At 45.6% G+C, this 25,595-nt stretch overlaps 1 protein-coding gene across 5 annotated transcripts in view; it reads right to left on the bottom strand.

Moving 5' to 3' along the window:
- Positions 1–25,595, bottom strand: part of AAK1 (AP2 associated kinase 1) — an 84,297-nt gene that overhangs the window by 51,354 nt on the left and 7,348 nt on the right. For all 5 annotated transcript variants that reach the window (XM_074563698.1, XM_074563699.1, XM_074563700.1 and 2 more), the window contains exons 3-4: positions 4,105–4,223; positions 1,907–2,015 (exon numbers count right to left, since the gene is read on the bottom strand). In XM_074563698.1, coding sequence (XP_074419799.1) covers positions 1,907–2,015; positions 4,105–4,223 — 228 coding nt within the window. The remainder of the gene's footprint in view (positions 1–1,906; positions 2,016–4,104; positions 4,224–25,595) is intronic.

The raw sequence follows: 25,595 nt of genomic DNA, 5'->3' as shown, positions 1-25,595 counted from the left end.
GAACGACGCCTCAAGAGCGGCACGTTAGCTTCTAAGGCCCACATTCACCTGGCTGTGTTAGCACTCAAACGTGATTCCGACTGAGCCACATCTTCTTCTTTCTTCTTCAAATTAAGACTTTTTTTTGTCAGACTACAGGAAGAAAAGGCTGAATTTGGGGCAACCACAGTCCACAAAATAATGTGCCACATGCAAGCAAAAGGAGGGAGAATGGGAGACACTCAAAAACCCCACATACTACTAAGTGGCTCGGCTAAAGTAAGGCAGGCAAAAGAATTAAAAATCCATCTGTAACAAGGGAAACTCCAGACAAAGAAAATCAAGTTTTCAGGAATGAGTCTTGAATTTGCCTCAGCTTTGAGGTTTTGTTGCTGTCAAGGCCTTTCCAAAACAATCCTCACAGGGGTTCTTCCCCCCTCAAAACACCCTATATACACACAGAAAAATCTCCTTTGGCAAAGCAAAACTTTACCATTTCACAGCACAAGCGCCACAAAACTTTATTTTCACGCTACAAAAGAAAAGCTCAGCTTAATAAATGGTGCAGCTGTGAACACTTCACACTGAAAGTGAGCGCAGTTCTGCACACAAAGACACACTGATTTGGTTTAGAAACTGTTTTGACACAAAAGGAAAGTAACAAGAGAAAATCCAGCGTATGACAGCAATTCCTCTGCTTCGCTCCGAACGCTGGAGACGGAGGCAGGCATGTGCCAAGCAGAGCGTCTGGCAAAAGCAAGCCACGTGAGAAATACCACCTTGCAGCTCCCCTCCTTTCAGATGGAAGGAAACACCTTAGAAAGATGGTTTTTACTTCATCAGCCCAAAATTTGGGACAGAGGGGAGGCTCATGCAGGCAGAGAGAGTGCTTTCTGAATTGCTACAGTTTGCACTTCCCTCCACAGCGGGGTCTGCAACACGGAGTATGGATTTACTAGCGCTGCCAGGCCTATTTCTTACAACATTCCTTGTGATATTTAGGTTTTAAGCGTACAGAGAGCTTACGCAATGATTCCTTCAGCAAAACCACACATAAGGTGCTTCCTTTTACCAGCAAACAAACCCAACGCAAGTCAGACAAGATTCCTGCATCAAAACAAAGCAGCAAAGAGGGCACAGCAGAACAGAAAGCCGTACCATGCATGTTCAGCATCTAGTTTTTCTTGCTATGATGCAACTGGCTTCAGTTAAAAGCCCAACAGTCCCAAGAATATCTATTTCCATCAGCTGCCACCATCTGAAACAGCCACAGACTTCTAAAGTCACCTGGCCAAAACACTATTTTTGCTTAACGCTATTCCTGCAAGAGGCATTTGAGCACAGCACATGCATCATTTTCCAAACACCACATCCTAGCCACAAGAGATCAAAGCTTTGGGACAGCTGGAAAAGACTGAGCCTATCTGGCTAGAGACAGCCAACAAAAAGGTCAGAGGCAAAAGGAATACTTTTTGGCTTCATATTATCCATTTCAAGCTTCTTCCAGAACAATCCTAAGCCCGGCTGAAGTGGAAAAAGCTTGCAATATGACATAAAGTGAAGAAGAATTTCTTTCCACAGCCTGGCAGCTTTAGAAGAGCCACTTCTTGTGCAGACCAGCCTATGGAAAACAGCAATATATATTTAAGGGTTCTCCTTCACAACAGACAGGATCTAGGACCACTGAGGGCAGGGGCAAAAACGGTACCTGTCCCATTAACAGGGTCAACATAGCCACACATATCATCCACTTCTCCACACCTAGTTTTGGCTTTGCTTTGTTCAAAACAGTTCCTCGGTGGGCAAGGAAGGGCCAGGCCTAGGAACAGGCTTGGGTTTTTTAAAAGGAAGATGTTGTGCAAGTTTCCTGTTAAGTGCCAAAAAGGGACAAATCTACCAAGGAACAATGCATGGAGCCCACACTCACCTCGACAGAAGTCCATCAGTATCAGCACTTCCCAGACGTCACCGCTACTTACTGAGTTTATACTGGAGTCAATGTATCCAACAATGTTCTTGTGGCCAGACAGATCCCGCTGGAAGATAAATAAATTCAAAGCATAAACCAGCCATACAGAGCTAACAACATTTTAATATGGTTCCTCTACACTGAACAGCTTTCCTAGCTCTTCTCCTAGCTAGGCGCAAGCTTCTGTCGCTTTGGTTTAATCGTCACACAAAACTTGAACAAACCTGAGATCTGTCTCTACCTCTTTTCCTTCCAGAAGGGTTTGAGACGAACAGCAGGGAAACAGCCAACCTGATGAACTAACTTGTTCCGGGATTGGTCCGGATTTTTGCACGTTCCCTTAGACGCCCCAGGCCAAGCCACCTGGAGCTGCTGCTCTTTTACGGAGAGGGGAGAACAAGGCAGACGTGTTGTGGTGGCCGTGCACAGTACATGTTGTGCTTACTTTTATCCTCTCCTTCCACTCTTCTGCTGGCAAACAGTATCCTAAGTCTTCGCACGCTCAAAAACACCCACTGAAGTAATATAGTAAATTTTAACCTTGCTTTTAGAAGTATCTTATTTTAAGTAACTTGATGGATTAAAGCACAAGTTCTCATATCTATGACTTATCCGTGACACGTGCTAAACCTGCAAGGAAAAGCCATTTCTTTGGGACTGCCAGCTTCCCACACGCTGCCGGGTGCGACAGCCAGCCCAGTTCAACGTTCAGCTTCACCAGTAAAAGAAATCAAGACCCTGCTGGCCACACTCTACCATTAACGTTGCAGGGTTGCAAAAAGTGCAACGCAGCGTAAAATACTTCTTTATTGCACGAAAGCTAGAAAAGAACAAAATACATCCTTTTAGTGACGTATGGGTTCTTCCGCACAAAGTTTAGTGCTCATGATAAGACTCATAAGCAAGCAGCCCCGACGAGTAAGAAGGATACTTCTCACCCTCGCTTTCCAGGGCAGCCACACATTTCAAAGAACGCCAAAGGCATGGAGACAATGGAAAGGACCAGCAAGTGAAATCCAAGTAAACAAGCTTTGTGAGCACAGCTAAAGCCTTTGATGTAATATCTGATCTCAACTTCTCCCACGTACCGTTAGCTACAGCGAAGATAAAGCATGCCCAAAAGCTTCGCTGCGCTATCGCACAGACTCCAGAAGTTAAAGTTTAAAAGGTATTAACCTAATTAAGAGCTACATCAAAAAACACACCCAGAATTGCTACAGGTAAGAGCTTCTCATACAAAGATCATCTACCCCAAACCTACACCTTGTGTTGTAAATAGCAGAATGAGGATTTTTTTTTTTTTTATTATTTCCTTCCCTACCTCACAGTTACTCTAAATATTCACCAGTATCTTTGACTACAACCTCAAAAGCGGCACTTTCCATGTTTACCAGGCTCCAAGCAAGATTAAGCAAATCTATTTGGATCATCTCAATTTTTTGTTTAGAGATGCTACATTTAAAACAGCTATTAAAAATAGCTATCCTATCATATAACTCCTTGTATCCAATAATCTAGAAAAACATCCCAGTGCTAATTATAAACGCTTCCCTGTTTCAAAAGCCCAGGAAGTAACTGTCCCACAAATACTGGTTTTAATCTACCAATCTCACCAACACAGCGCGCGCCTTCATCCCAATGCAAAAGATTAGAAGCTGTTGTGATACAAACTCATCTCAGGACGGAGGTCTTGCATTCAAGCACTGACTTGAGATCAGAGACAGTTACATCAGAATCATCAGCGCTTTCTGATGAAGTATAAAAGGCTGGAGACTTTAGCCCCGAACTAAAGATCGTTACACCATGAAGTCGAACACCCAACGACGCTGACCTCTTCAGCTCTTCCTTTTCCTATTAAGTTGTGAGGTTGACATAGGAATTTATTCTTCCCCTCATTTTCCTGAGATTCTCTCTGCTTTTTTCAGCTCCCATGTTTTTCTCGTCCATAGGAACTATTTAAATTTGAAATAATTCAATAGGAAATTTTCATATATTCGCATAACTCCAGGAATTCGGTCTTTCCAAAACACAGACAGTTTTGCTAAGAAAACCCGCAGTTTGCAACACCATGCTACCCAGATCACAGACAGACGGTGACCAGGCTCTCACATCGTTCCACTCCCAGTCTGGGGCCCCAGTAGCAAGTTGCTACTTACCATGATCTGGATTTCTCTTTTGCAGACTTGCAAGTCATACTCGTTATTGACGTACATACGCTTAAGGGCACACTTCATCCCATTGCTAGTCCTCACAAGAAACACTATCGCAAATCCACCTGTGAAGACACAAAATAATTCTATTCATTAACAAAGAAATCTCTTGGTCCCTGCTCCCACATGCCTTCAGGGCACAGTCGCGAGAGGGAGGGCACCAAGGAGCCGCCAACGTGTGCTTAGCTCCAGAGCTTCCAGCTCCGCCCAGACAGTTATTTCTGGGAACTAAAAGGAATCCGAGAGGGCAAATCTTCACTTAATGAAAGCAAAGTTAACATTTAACATCTCCACAAAAACAAGCGATTACACCGGTTACTTGCCCTGCCAGACAGTCCTTCATTGTTCCACAAATTTCCATTATGAAGAAGAACTCTGAAGTATAAACAGCAATGTTGTCTTGGACAGACATAAGAGCTACAGATCATCCACTGAATTCCCAAAGGCCTAAACTTAAAAAGCTTCCCAACTTTTGAGGCATCTAAGTTGCATTGCAAAGCTGATTTGTGCACGAAGCAGAAGAAACCCATCTCCCACACATGGTTTGATGTCCGCACTTTTAAAAAAGGACAGAAGAACAAGAAAAAAAAAATAAATCCTAAAACCAGCATGATTCACTTTGTGGTCATCGCTATGAGTAAAGTCAGAACTTCCAGGACATACTTGACTTGTTTAGGACAAAAAGCTTTTATCTCTTGTTAGCGGTGCATCAAAATACATGGGGTTTGCGTTTGTAGTCCTGGACAGAAATAGGAAGCTGACTGAGGCTGGAGGTACTCAGCCATCAAAGTTTCACACCTGGCTCCCAGAAATCAGAATGAATCAGGAGAAAGAGTCGCAACGGCTCCAAGTAGCCAAGAAGCACTGCACAACGGTAAAAAGGGAACCATGACGACATTGTCAGTGCCACAACCTAGCAGCATTTCATTTGCTTTCTGTTACCTTACATTACAGCGTGTATTTCTTTTACACTTAAGGATTTCTAAAGAATCAGCCAATAGCAAAGTTATGATTTGGTGCTGCCGTAGCCTTCAGAAGTCCCACGATGCCAAAAGCTGTAGTTACACACCAGAAAAAGCTGGTCACATCCCACGTAACTCTCATTTTAAAAGTTTGAGCCCTTTGGTGAATCTCATTCTTTACAAGCTGCTAGAAGCCACCAGATCAACAATGCATATATAGTTAGATTTGACATGTTTGCACATAATTATTACTACTGGTTATTTGGCACCTAAACGAGTTCCATCATGCAAAGTGTGCCAAGCAAGACAGTCACATTTGCGTAAAATTTGGTGTTAAAATAGGTTGCATTTAACAACCCCTGTCTCGCAACAACCGGTGCTTACAAGCTGTTAACAAATCAAACACCACAGCCAAAAGGCCCACTGCAGCTTTTACTAAAACTGGGATTTATTTTTACTAAGAAAAGACTGAAAAAGAGCAAATGACCAGACAGTGCTCCTGTGGTCAAAGTGTTACCCTCCCCAATTGTTATCAAACCGCTTTTACGGTGCCCGTTACAGCCCATCTTCCAAAACAAGCACAGAAGAGTTACACACGCAAATAACACGCCTGTCAGCACCCGAGCCGTGAAACAAAAACCCCTCTCAGCATGCAAACCCCTTAGTTCTTCCCATCAGAGTTTGCCCCAGGAATGAGACCGATGGGGTTTTCCAAGGAAGCCCCATTGACTCTTAGGAGCAGAACTAATGGGCAGCAGCCTGAGAGGAGTTGTAAAAGATGCAACAGAAAGAAGAAGGAGGAAAAAAAAAAAAAAAAAGGAAAAAAGAGCAAAGAAAATAAAGCATCAAGATTTCAATTAAAGGCCTTAAAAACTATAACCAGGCTGCAAAACGGATATTCAAATTCAGAAAAATTGGGACATGGCCCCAGGATACAGCAAGTCATTCAGCTGCTGCTCACTCCTTCCAGAAAGGGTTTTAAAAACCCTCGTCGTTCTGGAGGGCCTCATGTCTTCACAGCGCTCAAATTCAGACGCAAAAATAACCCAGACTCTCTCCCTTAAACTGCTTCAAATTGAGGATCTCAAATTACAAGTTATTTTAAAGAGCTCCTAAACCCACAGCAGCAGCCTTATTGTTCTACCCGAGCCACGTTTGTCTCATTTCTGGGGAACAAAGCTGCACATCCCGCTGTGGTATCTTTAGCCCAGAGGATGTCTGTGTCAAAAAAAGCAGACAGCACTCTACTGATTTTTATTTTCCGCCCCCCCTCCGTGCCTCTTATAACCCACAACGGGCCCAGTAAGAAATAAGGGACCCATAACCAGCACCGCTTCTCCAGTCCCTACCTTCTTACCACATTATGCTTTGGAAAAAATCACTGCAGAGATCAGGTTTCAACTTATTTTTTTAGTTTCTGCACAACATTTTCCATAGACCAAAGTTTAGAGAAAACTTTAAACAAACAAACAAAAAAAAAATCTTTTTTTTTAAATTTTTTTTTTTGCCCCACTATCAAGTCCCAGTCGTCGTCCAGACTTTCTGGGAATCGCAAGACTTTTTTTTCCCATCCCTCAAATAAGAAGGTCGGGAGTCGTCCAGCAGAAGCCTCCTCTCCTCTCCGGGGGTTGAGTCCCCTTTCCCACCGCTCCTCCCGCCTGCGGGCCAGCAGGATATCGCAGCTCTGTTCACAGCCCCGCGCTCAGCAGAAAGAAACACGAGCTGAGCAGCAAAAATAGACCAATTAAACCTTTTTTTTTTTTTTAAAAAAAAAAAAAGCAGATCCACTAAATTCAAGGACCTTCTTTTAAGTCTCCGCTTCAGCTGAAGTGAGACTGGTACCTCTTCAGGCCAACTGCTCATGTCTCATTAGAAAAGTTTTGGGCAAGGTACCTTTCCTCTCGTTTGGATCCTGTGCTAATTAACAAAGTCACTCCCTGAGCACCCCCGCTAGAATATCTACATCATGCTATTTTGCTTACAAGCAACCAGGGCCAACCGGCAAAGAAATCTACAGTCTATGCAATGGAGAACACAGCTAAACCATCCTGAGAGCTCAAAGGACAGAGAAATCTAGAATCGAACAGTAACAAAACAATTCGGTCAGTTAACGCTGTCTGACACAGGACTACAACGTCAGCATATGGGACCCGATGGAAATATGGCCCCGACCGTCTTCCAAATGGAGCAACGAGAGATTAGATACGTCAGCTAGAGCCACATCCAAGGACGAGGAAGCCTGCGCCATTTGCAGAGTTGCCACAGTACTTCCACAAGTCACAGGAAAATTACATCCTCGTGTCCTCCTCTCTCTTACCTTTAACTCCTGCAAACTTCAGTGGACAACACCACACACAAAAGCCGTGCAAAATCATTTAACTTATTTTGTCTGCAAACACACCTACCAATTTGGTTACTTTATTATTAAACTCCCACTGACTGCGGATTAAAGCGTGACAATTTTGCTGCTAGTAAAAGCAGCGTGCTTCTCTCCAGAGAAAACAAGTATTGATTTAGTCAGGGTACATACGGCAATTTCTCCACAGCAATCTACAGCAAGCGACTTTGCCATCAGAGAAGCAAAATTTTATGATCCACATCCATTTGAGAGAGTGTGCAAAGCTTTACTGGCTAAACAACGAATGCATCACCTGGTCTGATCGTCTCAGCTAAAACAGACCACAATATCCCTTCCGAACTACAGTTTGCTGAGCCCAGGTCTTGACTGTAGCCAAGATTTAGTCCGGAAAGGCACAACCTAATCAAGAACGTCTAACTTCCCTCAGGTTGTCATTCCACATTTCCATCAGAGAAGGTGTGAAAAATGCCACCCTAATTTGGATTTCTCCACATTTATTACAACTTCCATTGCTAATTGGCTTCAGCACTCCCAGTTCCGCATGCAGCGAACGGGACTGCGGAACGCTCAGTAAAACAGCGGGCGGATGAGGGAAGCGGAAAGGGATAGAGAAGGAGCACAAAGAATAGCGTCTTCTCACCATACTCCTCTTACACAAACAGCTCTAGAAACACAAGGTCCAAGTCCACTGGCAGGACGTACAGGCCAATTTTAACAATACCGAGAACCTACACAAACTGGCTTCCAAAGGAAGCAGCAGGTGCAGAGAAATCAGGCCATCGGCTTTCATGCATCGCGCACGTATTTACAGGAATGGGGCTCGATCACATCCATGCGCCAGAGCAAATAAGAGCTACAACGGGAACCCTGCCCCTTCCAGGCCAAGGTCTCTCCAGGTCAAGGTCAGAGCCATAGGTGTATCTGCTTATCGGTGTCCCGTGCAACAACCACTGTATATCTGAATGTCTGGAAATGGCAGGGGTGACTTCAGTGGTCTGTACATAGACCTAGAAAGACTTCCTTTCAAGTTTCTGGCGCGCAAGAGATGATTTTGAAGCTTTGGTCTATGTTCACCTCTGAAGTCCCTCACACATTTATTACTGACTGCTCGCCAACCGCCCATCCCGCTAAGGAGAGCGGCACTCGCCTGAAAGTGCTGCATTGCAAAAAAGGTTCACGGTAACACCACATCATCATTTTAAAGTTAGGGGTTAACTGCAAAACAATTCACGGGTTAGGGCTAAGGGTCCATAAGCAGGTTACGAGCTAATAATACACCTGAAGCACTTTGAAGCACTTCAAATTGGCAACTGTGGCCCATACTTCAGATTCCTGCCAAAAGAGCAGTTCCAGGAGGAGCTGCGCTCCTACAGCTACCTCAAAAGCAGCAACTTTGGTGGTAAGCAGCAGACAGAAAATACAGCTCGCGCTTTTCAGCAAGGCATGAGAGAGACGAGGGGCAGGAGAGACTCAAGAGATGGCTGAAATTTTCACTCGGCAGCATCAGACAGCCCAGAGCAGCGATGCTGTTCGGCGCAGCCCAGGAAGGGACGGAGCTATCGAGCACCTGGACCGCAGCCAACACTGCCTGACAAAGCCTTCCTAACAGATTGAGTTTTCTTTCACCTACCATGCAGCATTACTCAGTAGAAGAGGGACCTGTTTGCAGAAGGTGATGGGTGTCTTCTCCTATGGGTGGCAGCAGTAAGGACAGGTGCTGCCCAGCTCTCGCCGTCTGCCTGGGCGCTGTCGCACTGAAGAAGCGGTTTTGGTTAGACGAGTCACTAGCACTCATCTGAACTCTGGGGGGGTTTTCACAGCATCAGGCTGAAATTAATACACTTCCTTTAGCTTTTAACTATCTTGGAAACAGCTGCTCCACACTGGTTAACCCTTGCTCCTTGCACACATAGCTACAACATGGTCTCCTGGGGTGCATCAAAAAGAGTGTGGCCAACAGGTCAAGGGAGGTCATCCTCCCCCTCTACTCTGCCCTGGGGAGGCCACAGCTGGAACACTGGGTCCAGTTCTGGGCTCCCCAGTTCAAGAAGGACAGGGAACTGCTGGAGAGGGTCCAGTGGAGGCTACAAAGATGATGAGGGGACTGGAACACCTCTCTGATGAGGAAAGGCTGAGAGACCTGAGGCTGTTTAGCCTGGAGAAGACCAAGAGGGGATCTCATCAGTGCTGCTCAACATCTAAAGGGCAGGTGGCAAGAGGATGGGGCCAGACTCTTCTCAGTGGTGCCCGGGCACAGGACAAGGGGCAACGGGCAGAAGCTAAAACACAGGAAGTTCCATCTCAACACGAGGAAAAATTTCTTTCCTTTGAGGGTGGCAGAGCCCTGGCACAGGCTGCCCAGAGAGGTGGGGGAGTCTTCGTCTGGAGATATTCATAACCCACCTGGACGCATTCTGTCTAACCTGAGCTGGGTGACCCTACTCTGGCAGGGGGTTGGACTAGATGATCTCCAGAGGTCCCTTCCAACCCCTGCCACTCTGATTCTGTAACATTGCCACCCCGTCAGCCTCAAGGACTACTTTCAGCTTCCAGAGCCTCAGACCACAACCAATTTCTTCCTCCTTACTCCAGCCCAAACCCCAACTTTGCTAAATTTGAGCAAAGTTGAAAGGAAATAGATCAAAGACAAATTGACAAGCAATTTTATGAAGCACTGCCAGATGCACATTACAGGACCATTTACTTCTATTTTCAGTGAACAGCAAGCAAGACAACCTTTCCAACAACCAGAAATTGCCCACTCTAATGTACTATGCCAGCCCCAATACAATAGACAGAGATGCCAGGGTTTGTGTAACTCCAAGGCAGCCGAGGTCAGCCCAAGGGCCTGCGTTGCCTCAAGTGCAGTGAGATAGCTAAGCCACACGTGGCTGGGGAGGCTGGGTCACACACAAGGCAGAGCTCAGAGGCAAAGTAGTCCAGGCACTAGGAACATCCTCACGTCTTTGCTGGTAGAGCCTTTTTTCCAGTGTACATATGGAAAGCTAAAGGCAAGAGACCAACCCGGGCTTCAAATCACAGAATGGTTGGGGTTGGAAGGGACCTTAAAGATCATCTGGTTCCAACCCCCCTGCCGTGGGCAGGGACACCTCCCACCAGACCAGGCTGCTCAAAGCCTCATCCAGCCTGGCCTTGAACCCCTCCAGGGATGGGGCATTGACAACTTCCCTGGGCAACCTGTTCCAGTGCCTCACCACCCTCACAGTAAAGAATTTCTTCCTGATATCCAACCTAAATCTACCCTCTCAGTTTGAGGCCGTTACCCTGTGTCCTATCATTACACTCCCTGATAAAGAGTCCCTCCCCATCCTTCCTGTAGGCCCCCTTTAGGTGCTGGAAGGCCGCTATAAGGTCTCCCCGAAGCCTTCTCTTCTCCAGGCTGAACCCCTCCAACTCTCTCAGTCTGTCCTCATTACAGAGGTGCTCCAGCCCTCGGATCATCTTCATGGCCCTCCTCTGGACCCGCTCCAACACGTCCATGTCCTTCTTCTGTCGAGGACTCCAGAGCTGGACGCAGTACTCCAGGTGTGGTCTCACCAGAGCGGAGCAGAGGGGCAGAATCACCTCCCTCGACCTGCTGGCCACGCTTCTTTTGATGCGGCTGCCTTTCTGGGCTGCAAGTGCGCATTGCCAGCTCATGTTGAGCTTCTCGTCCACCAGCACCCCCAAGCCCTTCTCCTCAGGGCTGCTCTCAAGCCATTCTCCACCCAACCTGTATTTGTGCCTGGGATTGCCGTGACCCAGGTGCAGGACCTTGCACTTGGCCTGGTTAAACTTCGTGAGGTTCGCACATATTGCATTTGCAACAGAGCAAATAAGTCCAGTGACTTTGCAAGCACCAGAAGGGAGAGAAGCAAGAACTAAGCCTGAGAATCAGCTCAGAGGACAGTTCTCCCGTGCGTTCATAAACAAGTGCCTGTGATTTAAACTTCTGAAGGAAATTCAACTCCTTCCCTACACAAGGCAGCAGAAGCTAAAATGCTGCTCTCATTCCATATATTTATATGCTCATCCTTAAGACATCTTACGCTGTTGAACAGGTAGCTTACAGTCAGTATTGTGATCACCATCAACTTAGAGCCAGCAACAGCCACAGGTCTCTTGGGCAACACCACTGTCGTCTGCACTTAGGCCTGCATCTGCAACAGCGTGGGAACACGGTTATCTTCCTACGTGCTTCTGCCCTGACTGTTGTTCTTTTGGGACAAGCTGGGAAGGCAAAAAAAAAAAAGGGGGGGGGGGAAGTTCTGATTATCTCCAGTCAATACAGATGCCAGAGCAATTTTCCATGCAGGTTTGTGTCTGCGTTTCCAGACTGGCCATGTTTCCAGCACTGGTAGTTATATTTTCAGCCCTTCTGTAATTTCAGCAGGACGCAGAACTCTTCACAGCCAGGCAAGAACTTCTCAAGTAGGTAAAACCAGCCGCACAAAGCTGCACGTGATCCCCTCCCTTAGCTCCTCGCAAGGTAAGACGATAGCACTCTGCTGCATTTAAGTGATTCACGTGTACTGCAAGCCTGGAATCCTCTTGCAACCAGTAAGTCAGAGGCAGCCAGCAATGCCGATCTGCAAACAAGCACAAGATGCTGCTTCCAAGCAAGCTGCCCTAACTAATGCTATTACGGCGAGGAAGTTTACAGAGAAATTGGTTGCTCCTTCCACCATCCTTTTGTGACGCCAGAGCTGCCTTACACTGGTGAACATATAAATTAGCCAAGCTCATTAAGTGCTGCTGCAGCAGATGAACTGCGTGCTGAACACAACACAACTTACCCTTGATGGACACAACGGCCCTCCAGCACAGCCTAGGCCCACCTTGTCCTTCTGGGATGGCACCATTGAGGGGGGAGCACCAGAAATAGCTTGTCCCAGGAACCCTCTTCCTACCAACATGATCCGTATCTTCACATACAACCACTTACTCAGCTGTTTGAGTTGCATTTAAGTTCTGCTCCAGATCTTCACAACCCCCTGTCAGATAACTAAAGAGCAGAGCAGAGAACAAGGTATTACTGCAGGCAGGTTTTGTGCCTGTCAAACAGGTCCCCACAGCAAGCCTGTTTTGTTCACGCTGAGCCAAAATAAAGCTACTTCAGCCATAGCCAGACAGCATTTGAAGCACCAACTCAACAGACCACTTCACCCAAGTTAATCATAGTCCAGAAGAGGCCTGGCTGGACTCTGCCCTGTACACACAGTAAAGCAGGTTAGATTTCAGAGGATCTGCAGAACCAAAGGCCTTTTCATAAGTCATTAGTGTTCCCAAAACACACTGCCTTTTCTGTGTTACCCTGCTACGCCAATCCACCCCTCCTCTGCAAGAGACAGCAGGTACGCTAAGAAAATAGAAATAGCTTGAACCAAACACAATTAGGCAGAACACCTCCTTTTAAAATCCATGCTGAAAGTACATCCCAGAGACATTCAGTTGCAGGGCAGCAAACGAGACAGGTAGCATGACGATGTCCCAGCTGCACGTCTGAGCTCTGTAATCACAGCTACAAAAAACATCTCCACCACATAGATGCATCTTCCCTCCGCAAATGTTTTCAAGTTTTGCCTTAGATCACATACCTCTTTTTTTTTTTTTTTTTTTAAAAAACAAGGCTATGTTGGGATAACCCAAAAGCAGCTAGGTTTGAGGAGGAGGAATTGCTCCTCTTTTCAGTTAAGTTAGTCAAGTCATTGGGCTTGAAAAAGCCAACCATCAAATGATCAATTTCCACTTTAAAAAAAAAAAATCACTGCTTCATTTTGGATTTTTCTCCATCACCCTTCTACAAACAAATTAACAATATCTGGAATCACTGTAGCTCCTGATAAACGTTCTGGATGCCACTAAAAACTTTATTCTTCAGGGGTGAAATTCTTTCTTGAGCTGGACAAACATTGCATGTGGTTTTCCAACTGAAAAAAATTTTTTCCATGTGTTTTAGCTCTACCTCATCCACCTCCAAGCTCTGTGTCCAAGACAGCCCACCGTGCTTTGGTACCGAAGCTGAGGGGACAGCCAAGCGCTATTCAGGTGTGCCCAGCAACTGCCCTAGGAACATCCCTGGCCTCCAGGGACAGCCAGCAAGGCATTTTAACCTCCGGTTGGACTAGCCGGCACTTAAAATTAAGTGCTTTGCTGAAACAGGCACAAAGCCACTCCACATTTGCACAGTCCAAATACTTATCTATTCTTACCCATGAAGAATTATGTCATATTTTGCCTTATCTCACAAGCCAGAAGAACTTCCTTAGCATTTACTTTCCTAAGTACAAGGGGCAGGCTCACTCAATTTTTTAATTTCCCTCCCCTCCCCGAGTCAGGATGCTGTGATTTAGTTACAGGAAGGTCGTATTGGCAGCCTTGCACAGGGTGTTCGCAGTTCACCACTCCTAAAGCTTTACTAAACCCTAGTTCCTGGTACTTATTTCTCCCCACAGTCGTAGCCACAACCAGCTGACACACCAACGCTGCACATCACCCATCACTGGACAACACCAAAACCAGTTTCTCTCTGCTGCTGTACTGAGAAAGTCATCCCGCACCTCTGACACCTCTCTCTAGCTGGCATAACACGCAGTCGTTTACCAAAAAAATAAAAGTTTTTCCCTAGTTGTTTGGAGGCAGTTACCCTTCACCACAAAGGGCCAATGAAAACACCTTGGGCAAAGCTAAGCAATACAACGATCTGTAATTATTTTAGATGATGCCCAAGTTCAACTAACATTAGCATCAAGCTCTGCAAGTATGTCAGGGAAAAGCACTCGGATGTGCCCACACGCCTCTCTCTCCTACTGCTCTTAGTGCCAGTTTTCAACAAAGGTGGAAGAATAACCCAGTCTCGGTTCTTCCCGCCTATGAACCAAGGATGAAGATGGACAAGTGACTCATCTCTAAGACAGGGGAAAAAAACCATGGGATCATAGAATCTTCGTGGTTGGAAGGGACCTTTGAGTCCCTTGATAATCGAGTCCAACCATACACACACACAAAAAAAAAACCCAAAACAAAACCACGTAAGCAAACAAACAACCTACAGTCTCTGCCACCACAGCATGCCCTGAAGTGCCAAATCTACACGTTTCTTAAATACCTCTAGGGATGGTGACTCAGCCACCTCCCTGGGCAGGCTGTTCCAGTGCCTGACCACTCTTTCAGTAAAGTAATTCTTCCTAATATCTAACCTAAACCTCCCCTGCTGCAGCTTCAGACCATTTCCTCTGGTCCTGTCACTATTTACTTGGGAGAAGAGGCCAACACCCACCTCTCTGCACCCTCCTTTCAGGGAGCTGTAGAGGACAATGAGGTCTCCCCTCAGCCTCCTCTTCTCCAAGCTAAACATGCCCAGCTCCCTCAGCCTCTCCTCATATGCCCTGGTCTCCAGACCCCTCCCCAGCCTGGTCGCTCTCCTCTGGACACACTCCAGCACCTCAATGTCCCTCTTGTACAGAGGGGCCCAGAACTGAACACAGCACTCGAGGTGAGGCCTCACCAGCGCCGAGTACAGAGGCACCATCCCTTCCCTGCTCCTGCTGGCCACGCTATTCCTGATACAAGCCAGAATGCTGTTGGCTTTCTTGGCCACCTGGGCACACTGCTGGCTCATGTTAAGCTGGCTCCACCAGTACCCCCAGGTCCTTTTCTGCCGGGCAGCTTTCCAGCCACTCTGCCCCAAGCCTGTAGTGTTGCCTGCGGTTGTCGTGACCGAAATGCAGGACCCAGCACTTGGCCTTATTAAACCTCATACAGTTGGCCTTGGCCCATCGATCCAGCCGATCCTCTCCTCAGACCCCACTGTGGCTGCTGAGACCTTCAGAAAAACTTCCTGTTACTGCCAGAACGCGTTACTGTGCATCGCAACACCAGTCTCTCTGACAAGAGTCATCTCACCCAGCAGCTCCTATGAAAAGCACCAGACTCGGTCCCAAGAACACGGCACTAACGGGAAGGACTGTCCCTTACTGGTCGTGTCTTGCGTGTGACAATCTTGTGTTACCCTCCACACAGACAAATATTTGCTGGTTAATTTTTATATGGGCTTTTTGTTTTAATTATAGTTCCACTAGTCAACTATGATGGGCATTAGGATTATAGTGCTATTTTCGCCAGTATTAATCTGCGCTAATATATTCTTTCTGCTGTCTTGTATTCCACTCCTCCACTGCCCAGAGGAGGGTATTACTGCAGCATACCTGCTAAAACACGTATGATTTCAAATTCCATTTTTTCCCCCTTTTGAAGAAACTTTTCATTACTTCTGAGCTCTTTGTTTCCAGGGCGGGATATTTCACCCCAAAAATGAGTTTTCGGTTCCAATATTACCCCTTTTTCTTACCAAACGTGCCCACAAACTGGGACTTGTATTGTGTTCTGCTTTGCTACATAACAAGGAATTGGAATGATCAGGATCGTTACACGTTGTTTTTTCTGCTTTATGAAGCATCTACAACACCCTTAGACACAGATGTCAGCATTAACACCTTTAAAGAAAAATAAAATAGCCCCCTCAAAATTTGTTTTTAAAGTGGTTCAAGGTTTAATTAAGAGGCCACAGTAATGAGGCAGACTTTGCGTTAGGGCTGTACCATCCAAGATCACAGCTATATCAAAGAAAGTAAAGACGACACTGGCACAATCTATGATTTACCGAGTTCAACCTGGAACATTATCTCTGCTCCCACTTCCAACCTCCACTTGAAACGGAGATTGCCAGAAACACAAGCAAACAAATACCCTGTTCTTTAAGTTGTGGTCTCTAAAGAGCATGCTACTAGGGTAGGAAAACATGCAATTAATAAAAAAGGCAAAAAATTAGGAACCTGACCAAAACACAGGGTCAGTGCGACAACATACTACTCTCATCTGCAGCATGAAGCAAAGGCCCTGCATACACAGCTCACGTCCCTGAGCTCTGCTTTGCAGGCAAGAGCTCTGCAGGCTGTCTCCAGAACGCAAATCTGTGCGGGAAGGGCACCTTCAGTTGTCCAACGAGGGAAAGTCCAGAAAATACCCCTCAACCCACAGCATCTCATAGTAAGAGGTAGTAGCAAGTCATCCCAACAGGATGGAACTGAAGGGTCACCCAGAAAGGCCTCTCACTGCATTTTTGGCACAACATATTACTAACACAAAGAAACATTTTTTTAGAGGTTTCCCAATACTGCCAGGTATCACAAAGGAGCCTGACTGTTGCCAAGAATCCAGTCTTAAAAGTGAGTATTAGATTCGTTACTCACATGCTTGCTTCGGTCTGGTGAACGATTAATCGCAGATAGAGTCAAACAGCGTTTTCTACACCCTCTGCTTTTTTAGAAGGCAGCAGAAGGCAGCCTGCTACTGTAACGCCTGCAGGTAAAGGGGCACTTCAGTGAGACAAGCGAAGACACCAGACTCACTGCAGTTAAACAGATAACTGCAGGATCACTAGCATGGTCTCCAGTATTTTCTTCCCTTTTCGTGGTCATCTCCACCTAAGCAACATCCAAAAAGGTGAGCGCTTTGGACCTTCAGACTTCTCTCTCCCTTCAGTTGCTTTATAGCTTTTGACTAACATACAAAATCTGCATGAACAAAGAGGATTTTACTCTTTCCCCAGTGGAGTCAAATGCAGGTGGGCCAAGGATGACAAGATTAACAGACATGAGGCTTTCTCCAGCCTCACCTCACCCCCTCCAAACTGCAACAGAACGCTGGTTAGCAACATGGGACTGTCTCACTGAAAAAGCACGGCCCTATGTCACTGTCTGGCACGAGATTTCCCCTGACTCAGCCTCTTGCTTACAGGCAGGACTGACAGTGCCCGTAGTCACTCCTGAGGTGTCTGTCTAACCTGTTCCTTAACTACTCGCACATTCTACACATGCTCCTGAGCAGTTTATTCCTGGGCTGTTATTACCCTCACCATCAGGAAGTCTCACCAAACTCTCCATTGACTTGATTTCAACCCCACATTCTTACCGTACACACCACAGACATCGGCAAGCGACTAACCAGTCTTTACTCCACAACCTCCTGGCACAGCTGGGGGTATGCTATCCTACCCAGACTGTCTTTTCCAGATTACCTAGCACAGAAAGAGTTAAAAAAAACTTCATAGAACCACTGAATGGTTAGAGTTGGAAGGGACCTTAACGATTATCTTCGAACCCCCCTAGCCTGGGCAGGGACACTTGGTTGTCTAGATGACGTTGCTCAAAGCCCCATTCAACCTGGCCTCCAGGCAGTGGTGGCTGTATTAATGTTCTCCCTTGTGTTTGTATTTCGTTGTTTTAGTACTACATGTCGGAGCATCGTTCATCGTGACACTTGGGGTTTGGGATTTAATTAATGCCTATGACTCACTCTCCCACCCAATTCCACAATTACGTTAGGGTATTTACATGTTACTTTATATCTATATAAGCAAAGATTATTCACCCTCAAGAGTTGCATGCACAGAGAACACACAGCCTGTCCTAGAGGCACAGGCTTGCATCACGTCTCAGGAGTATGTAGACATAACTGGTATTTGTTTCCCATGATCCGGGCTACAAAATTAGGATTTTCTTTACCTAGGCTAAACTGCGTCAACAGCTTGCAAGCTCTAGCACAAAGCAGTGACAGGGTGTGCTCAGCCACCAGCTGAAACAGAACAGGCTCATACACGGAAACCCACAGCTAGGAGCGCGACTCGAATGACTTTCTGAAGGTGGCCATGAGAACAGAGGGCTGAAACGCAGGACACGCTGCACAGACAACAGAAGCAGCAGTCGTCTCTGTGGAACCAAGAAGGCCCGAATATGGATGTCCTGGTCTCACTACACCCAAGTTCCTCTAACTCCAAGCAGTGCATGTGGTTTTGCGTGTACATGTGTGTTATAAACCAGAGTCCAATTCTGAACAAGAACAAAACAAAACCCCTTATCCCCTGCCAACACACTCTCCAGCTGAGAAAAGTAGATAATAATGCTAAACTAAACAGGTCTACTCTCAGCCGAGATTTTCTACCTCAAAGGAAATAACAAGCTTTACTCAGTTGGTTTTTGTTTTATTCTTTTTGAGTCACTTGACTTATGCTAAAGCATAGCAGTGCCAAGTTCAAGGTACTACTTCAACCTAAAAGGCCTGCCCCAGCACCTCCTAGAGCAGTATTTGGAGCAAGCTATTGAGGTGAACTCTACATATCAGAAATACAAACCGCTGGTCTCTGCAGAGAAGCAAGCAGAGTCTCTGCACAGTACTGCAGTGGATCTTCAGCTCAAGGTCTCTAAAATAAAGATACAACTCCTTATAGTCCACACAGGCCTAATAGCAATAAAGCACATGAGACAGCCGAAAACAAAGTAGCATGCTTCCTTTCAGCCACGGGAGGAGTCTCCCGGTGCTTATTTCCAAGAGGAAAGATACAGCTCTTGGTGTCTTACCTCGCTGCAGTCACTTGTACAAGGAGTGTACAAGTACACCATTAAACCAAACCAAACATCAGCGTAGATTCTGCTCAGCGTAGCAGCGTAGAACTGCTCTGGGAAAATTATCAAATCAGATCTTGAAACATCAATCGCCAAATAGCCTGAACATTTATCTTGAGGGCAAAGACAAAAAAAAAAAAAAGCAGACCACTAACTCCAGCTGAAAGAGCTTAATTTGTCTAAGTAGCAATGGTCACAATCATTCAAATTTCATCCACGTTCTGACCATTTTAAGTGGCTGTAGGAGCGAATCAGAGCTTCAGAACTGCAGGGAAAGTAGACAGCACCCAGACAAAGCCTAAAGGACACCTAGTATTTCAAGACAGGAAACCTGAAACAGGCACAAATATCAGGAGAATCAGCTGAAACCTGCATCTCCCCAGATGAGATACTAAGCAGATGGAAAATTGGCTAAGCAGGTACATTTGCAACAAGGTGGGGAATTTAATAGCGACCATACTCAAAAGAAGACTGTAATGGTACAACTGTAAAAAGTCAAGAGACCTCCGAGATAAACTGAACTTACAAGAAATGCAGTTTCTCATTTTATAAATATTTCTAGGGTTAGTTTAACTGAAGAAAACATATAAGGAACATGGACACAAGTTGTGTGTCAAGTTATCCAAGGATAGCGTCCTCCTGGCACAGGACAAACTCTTGAAGAATACTCAAACTTTGCTGGGCAGCAGCCCTGCAAAATCACCAGCCCACCTTCCCCTCCTTGCAGAGCACGCAAGGACCGTACACAACTCGCTTCCTCCTACCAAAGGCTGGGGCTTCACAGAGCTGTTCTGCTGCCAGAGGAACACAGTGTTGGGAAATCAAGGTGGATTCTGAGTTCACCTGGTCCATATTCATACCAACCCCAGGTCCTAAACTCACATTCAGTCCTCTGTTTCACACAGCCAGCCTGTGGCAGAGACAATTACACACGCAGTCCTACAGCTCCAGAGGTCTCAAGGTTTAGGCAGGAGGCTCTGCACTCTTCCACCAACGACAATCATTTTAAGCAGCAAGAAATTCTCCACGTAGCTCACATTTGAGCTGGAAAGAATTTGGTCTCCACGAAGTAAATTTGCACACATGAGCAATACGGTTCACGTGTTCTATGGGCTTAGAAGAAGAGGAGCCTCCATTGCTGGCCAGCAACAATCTCTTAGGCAGCTTCATGCTGAGCAAGTTTGCTGGGCACAGACAGCCCAGCATCTACATCAGCTTTGCGTCAGATACAAAATGCAACTGCTGCACGACTGACTTAGTGGGACGGGGGAAAGAAAAAGTTTTGAAAAGCCAAACAACAAAAAATAAACAGCTTACAAAGGTATCTCCAGTCATGCGTGTTGACTAGACAACACACATCACCAAGGCAGAGATCCGCATCCAATACTGCAAAAAAGCCCAAGGTGTGCACGTGGAGCCCTGCTTTTTAGAAACTCGTCTCACTACCAACTGAAAACCAGCAGCAGCTCTCGCTCACAGCCCCAGCTGCAGCGCTGCTTAAGCTCTAGTCTCAAAATACCACCAGACAAACTTTAGTAGAGCATCTAGCACATCTACTAGAGTAAAGGACCTCTCCCCAGGTAAAATGAATGCTCAAGCTCCTGTCAGCTCATGGGTCAGATTCTCAGCAAAAGCAAAGCCGGGACATAGTTAGCCCTACACGGATTTACCATAGCTGAGAATCCTAATGTGATTATCCAATATTACCAACATAATTACAGGGCCCTCGCTTAATGTCATTGCTGCAATATCTAGGCCATGACAAGACAGATTTAGATTTACAGGCTCCACCCTCTTCTTGGCGCTTTTTAAATAGGCAGGACGTCAATGTTAGCGCGGCAGTCATGGGCACAAGCACCTAAATTGTGCAAAATAATACAACCAGAAACGTCACTCAACACAGAACAGAAGCACGGTCTTTACCTCTCCTAATTTTAGGACAGCAAGACTGGTTGGCTAGGGATTGTTGTGGGGTTTTTGGATGAACATTAGTTTATTAGCTATGATGCTCACAATTGCAAAGAGTCACAAAATATTTATATAGTCACAGGCATTTTCACTGCATTGACAACACGGAAAAAACTTAACTGCCTCTTTCTCACTTCTCTGGGTTTTATTTATCTGGGGGAAGGGGAAGAGGAAAGGAAATTAATCTCTGCCATGGAACAGCATATTAGAAGCCTAAAATAATCAGTGGGCAAGATCCATCCTGTGTATTAACTCCACATCCCCTTTTCAAGCTCTAGTCCAAGGGCAGCAATAGCTTGTCACACTGCCCATCCTCCAAGAACTCAGTTAGAATACAGCCTGGGCATCTTGATTTAGGAGTATTAAAGTCTCACAGTATTTGTGACAGCAATTTCTTAACAAATAGCAACTCACTAAAGGCTACAGAACTGTACTGGCCTTCACAGCAGGAAGCACGTTCAGATGTTCGCGTGGGTAGATTTGCTATGTATGTGCTCCGCTTTACGGTCTTGCGCATCCACTCGATTCCCCCCTGACAGGCAGATTTGGAAACCCAAAGCTGACGGAGCAGTGTTTTATCACTATGCAGCAAGATACACGGCCTCCAAGTAGATTACTTGGCAAAGTAGATCAGTCCCTCTCTATTCTGACAATTTTAGTCCTTGAACTTCCACTGTAACACTAAAAAAAAAATAAATCAAAATTAATGGGTCATGAATAACTTGCAGCTTTTAAAAAAAAAAACCAACAAAAAAACAAAAACCAAAAAAAAACCCAACAAAAAACCCCACACTTGTTTAGTTATCAGCCAGCCCTCTAAAAAGCACATTTGAGCTGCTATTATTCCAAGCAGCTGCTAATAGCATCTGAGACCTTGTTCATCTCCAAGTGAAATTAGCAATGGCATAAACATGCTGCGGAGCATGACTGTTTTTGAGCGAACACGACTGGAACTGCAAAGCCAAGCAAGAAGCTGCAGCAACTGCACGCAGCTGAAAAGCTTCACTGGAAAAGCGAGGAAGCAGTGAATCACATCGACAGGAGAGGAGAGAAAAACCAAAACTAGTTGAGCTGAGAGCAGCTGGTGGCTGGAGGTGGGGAGGAAGCAAAACTAAGCTGGCCAGGGCTGGGACTGGTTTTTAACTGGACTTGCTTGCAAGGGCCAGCCAGAGTGCTTACTGAAGCCCTTAAGTGCTATGGTAACCGCAAACTCCGCTTGCGAAGCAATTATGCAAGGATCCAAAGAGAGCTCATGGCAACAGACAAGTTAGACATTTAGGAATTTTGATTACTATGGTAGCACCCAGACATCCTTACTGAGCAAAGCAGCGTGAAAAACACAAGAGAAACCTTAAAACATACATTCTACGAAAAGCTCGAGCTTATAGCTACCACGGTACTGTAAGAGCTTCACAACAGTGGACGGAGGTTTGCGTCAAACAAGTTTCTTCCGCTTAAACCCAGGAACACCGATTTCAAGCTTTTCAGGTCTCCCACATAACTACAGGTATACTCTTGAGCCACAGAAGTGCCACCTCAGTGAGTAACAGGAAAACACAACTTATGGGCTACATCATATTCCCCTAGAAGAGGATATGCTAATCAAAGCCTGAAGACAGCAGTGAACTTTTCAACTCCTCAGTACATGCTAAGCATGGAGAGAGGTATCTACTATCCCACCAGGCAGCTCTCAGGGAACTCAAACCCCTAGGTACAGTCAGGAGCACGCGGTATCCATCGTTCTGCGCAGGGAAAAATCTGTTTAGATTAAAAAAAAAATCAAATAAAATATCAGCCCTACAAGAAGCAGGGTTTTGTGGTGTTCCCCATCTACACAGGTGAGGAAGGAGAGAGATACGAATAGACATATGTCTGCGTGTTCATTTGTCGGATGTCCAGAAACAGGAAAGGGTTGCAGGGGTCCAGAACCTGCACTCTTGTGGCTGTTGCTCACAAGCCCCATAATTTTTAGGGATTAAATTCATTAGCTCAAATGAACTTACATAACTGCTTGAGAATCCCAACTTACATATAATATACCAATATATGCGTTTCTAGCCGGCTCGGTAGCAGAAAAAGCTTCAAAGGTGCAACATAAGTGCTTCTTACGTTGTTAAGTTTAAAACAAAAGCAAAAGGTAGAAAACCACCATCTGTCCCACTCCAAAAATAGCATCATTTTAATTTCAAGAAAATCCAATACATGTTTAATCCTGTCACATGTTCTGTTGAATGCTCTGTGAGCAAGGCTGAGTTTGTGTGCTTCCTGTGGTCTCTGAACAACATCAGATCATTAGAAGACACTGTGTTAATTATCATGTCATGATCAGCTGTAAGATTACAGCAGCCTGCACCTAGCGATGCGTCTTTCTGAATGTGTCTCCTAAAGCGGCAGCAGACGAGCACATTTTGGTACCAAACGCAAATGTTGTGCCTCAGCAGGCACAGGCAAGGACAGCCAGGCATCTCCCAGGAGCATGGACAGTCTTTGTTCCGTGTTTGCGTTATGTGACACAAGGCCCTAGTCCATGATAAAAGTTCCTCAATGCTACGGTGACATGAATATTAATGGCACTGTGGTTAAAACACCAGACAAGGAGTTACATTTGCATTTAATACGAGGCTTCATCACTGCTTTCCTACATACCCTTTATCAAATTGCTACATCTTCATGGGCTTCAGTTTCTCATTTGTAAAATAATTTGATAAGCCTTTCCTCCACTCTCTGTTTGCCTACTTTGCAGAGAGGGGAAGGGGAACAACCACGCACGGAACCACACGCTCTGTGACACCTGGTACACAGGCGTCTTTATGGTCGCTGAAGAGCAGAAATGGCACAACAGTTCAAACTACAGCTGCTAATCAGGTATAGAAACAGAAGGGTAAACTCATATTCACACATCTGTAAGCATATCTTCTGACTCAAAAGCAACAGCTAAAGGCCAAAAGAAAGGCTCTGCCTTGCAGCAGATTGTTCTTGCCAGAAATAATGCACTCAAGGCACCCCAGGACCAAGTCTGCAAGGCCCCTTCCCTTTTTCTCTGCCATATTGTCCCTCCTTCACCCTTTGTTACTCCACAATCTACACATCAGTGCTCTGCAACACATTTTTTATTTCTTTACAAACATAATCAATAAAAAAAAAAACAAACACAGAACATAAGAACCAGCAGGATCTCACCAGTTGACAACTGGGGCTGTCTTATGTCATCTTACACTCACTGACTTTGTTTAAAGGCTTTAATGAATATGCAGCCACCAAAGAGCTTAAGCCAGAACACACTCAACTCTGTAAGCGGCACTTGCCGAAATTCCCAGGGAATATTCAGTGCACGTCAGCTAGAGTCCACATCACCCGCTCCCCAACACAGCCACGAGCATCCTGCTGACACTACCTGCACTGCAAGGGGGGAACTGAGGCACAGAGACATCGTGTGAGTTTAGCAGGTACCTCTCAAGCGTGTGAGCTGCCTAACAGGACATTTGCAGAACTCTACTCGAAGCAACAGGGATCCTTCGAAGAGAGAACGTTCCCATCCCAGCCACTGAGCCATCCTTGCTTATCTTCTGCCTTTACCCCAGCTTTGTCCCCCAAGAGAGATAGCGCTGCTTCTTCCTCCAGCCAGTGTCTCCTGCCTACTTGTGCTGAACCCCAGAGAGCTGGCTACTCCTCATTATTCATCTACCCTACACACCACGCGCATGCCTACCTTAACAAGAGGTGCTACAATACCCAGATAAAAAAAAAAAAAAGAAATGCAGGTGTGTCAGCACACAAGTACATGCACACAGACACGTGCTTTCACAGATCCTTCTCCTAATTTAAAAGGATATTTTCTTTAAGAATTTCACTGTATCTTTCATGCCACCACTCATTTGCATATCCTCTGGTATTAGACGCTCCTTAACCAAAGGTCATGAAGACAGTTATTAGACCAGAGCGCAAGGGTCAACAGCAGCCACCAGTATCTTCATGTGAACGCACCGCAGTCATAAGGCAGGGATTTCCTATCGATCCAGCTCACTGCTCCGAGGCAGCAGCTAAACGCCTGAGAAAAGGTCTTTATTTCTGAAGCACTTCCCAAGTCAGAAGCAATTAATCCTTTGGAGATTCATGACAGGTAACTAAAGTATAACTGTCTTCACAGGTAGGTCACGCAGACAAGGCATATAAAGCAATAGGTCTGCACTCCTGTGCTCCTCGCACACCAGCGCTGATTATCTGTGTTCATTTTAAGTATTTTAGGACACTTTGAAAGGCTGAGTTTTACATCACTGACGCTTCCACAACATCTGAATAGCTTCCACGCACAATCCAGGGTAGCAGTAAAGTCACAAAAACGGGTACACCACATCAAACCAAGGGTTCCTCTTGCTTGCTCTAGTGCTTTGAACAGAAACTGATGTTCAGGGAGAGCCCACATGAACCAGGCCACATCACGCTTCTCGTGGAGCATTCTGCACTTCTTTTAAGAGACAAGCTCTAAGTTTATTTTACTGATGTCATTAGAGCTGAGCAGCAAAAGCACATGACAACCTCACAAGCATCATTTAGCTTACAGAAGTAAAGGAGATAAAAGCTAACATTTCATCTGAATAACAGCCATGCATTTACATAGCTTCAGAAGACCACGTATTTTACTGTCACACCCTCGAGAACAGCATGCCAGATTGCTTTTTTAAGTTC

This window comes from Larus michahellis, chromosome 20 (genome assembly GCF_964199755.1).
Source record: "Larus michahellis chromosome 20, bLarMic1.1, whole genome shotgun sequence".
NCBI classification, from domain to species: Eukaryota; Metazoa; Chordata; class Aves; order Charadriiformes; family Laridae; genus Larus; species Larus michahellis.
Note: the sequence above shows the minus strand (reverse complement) of the source record. Positions and strands in the feature narration are given on the sequence as shown.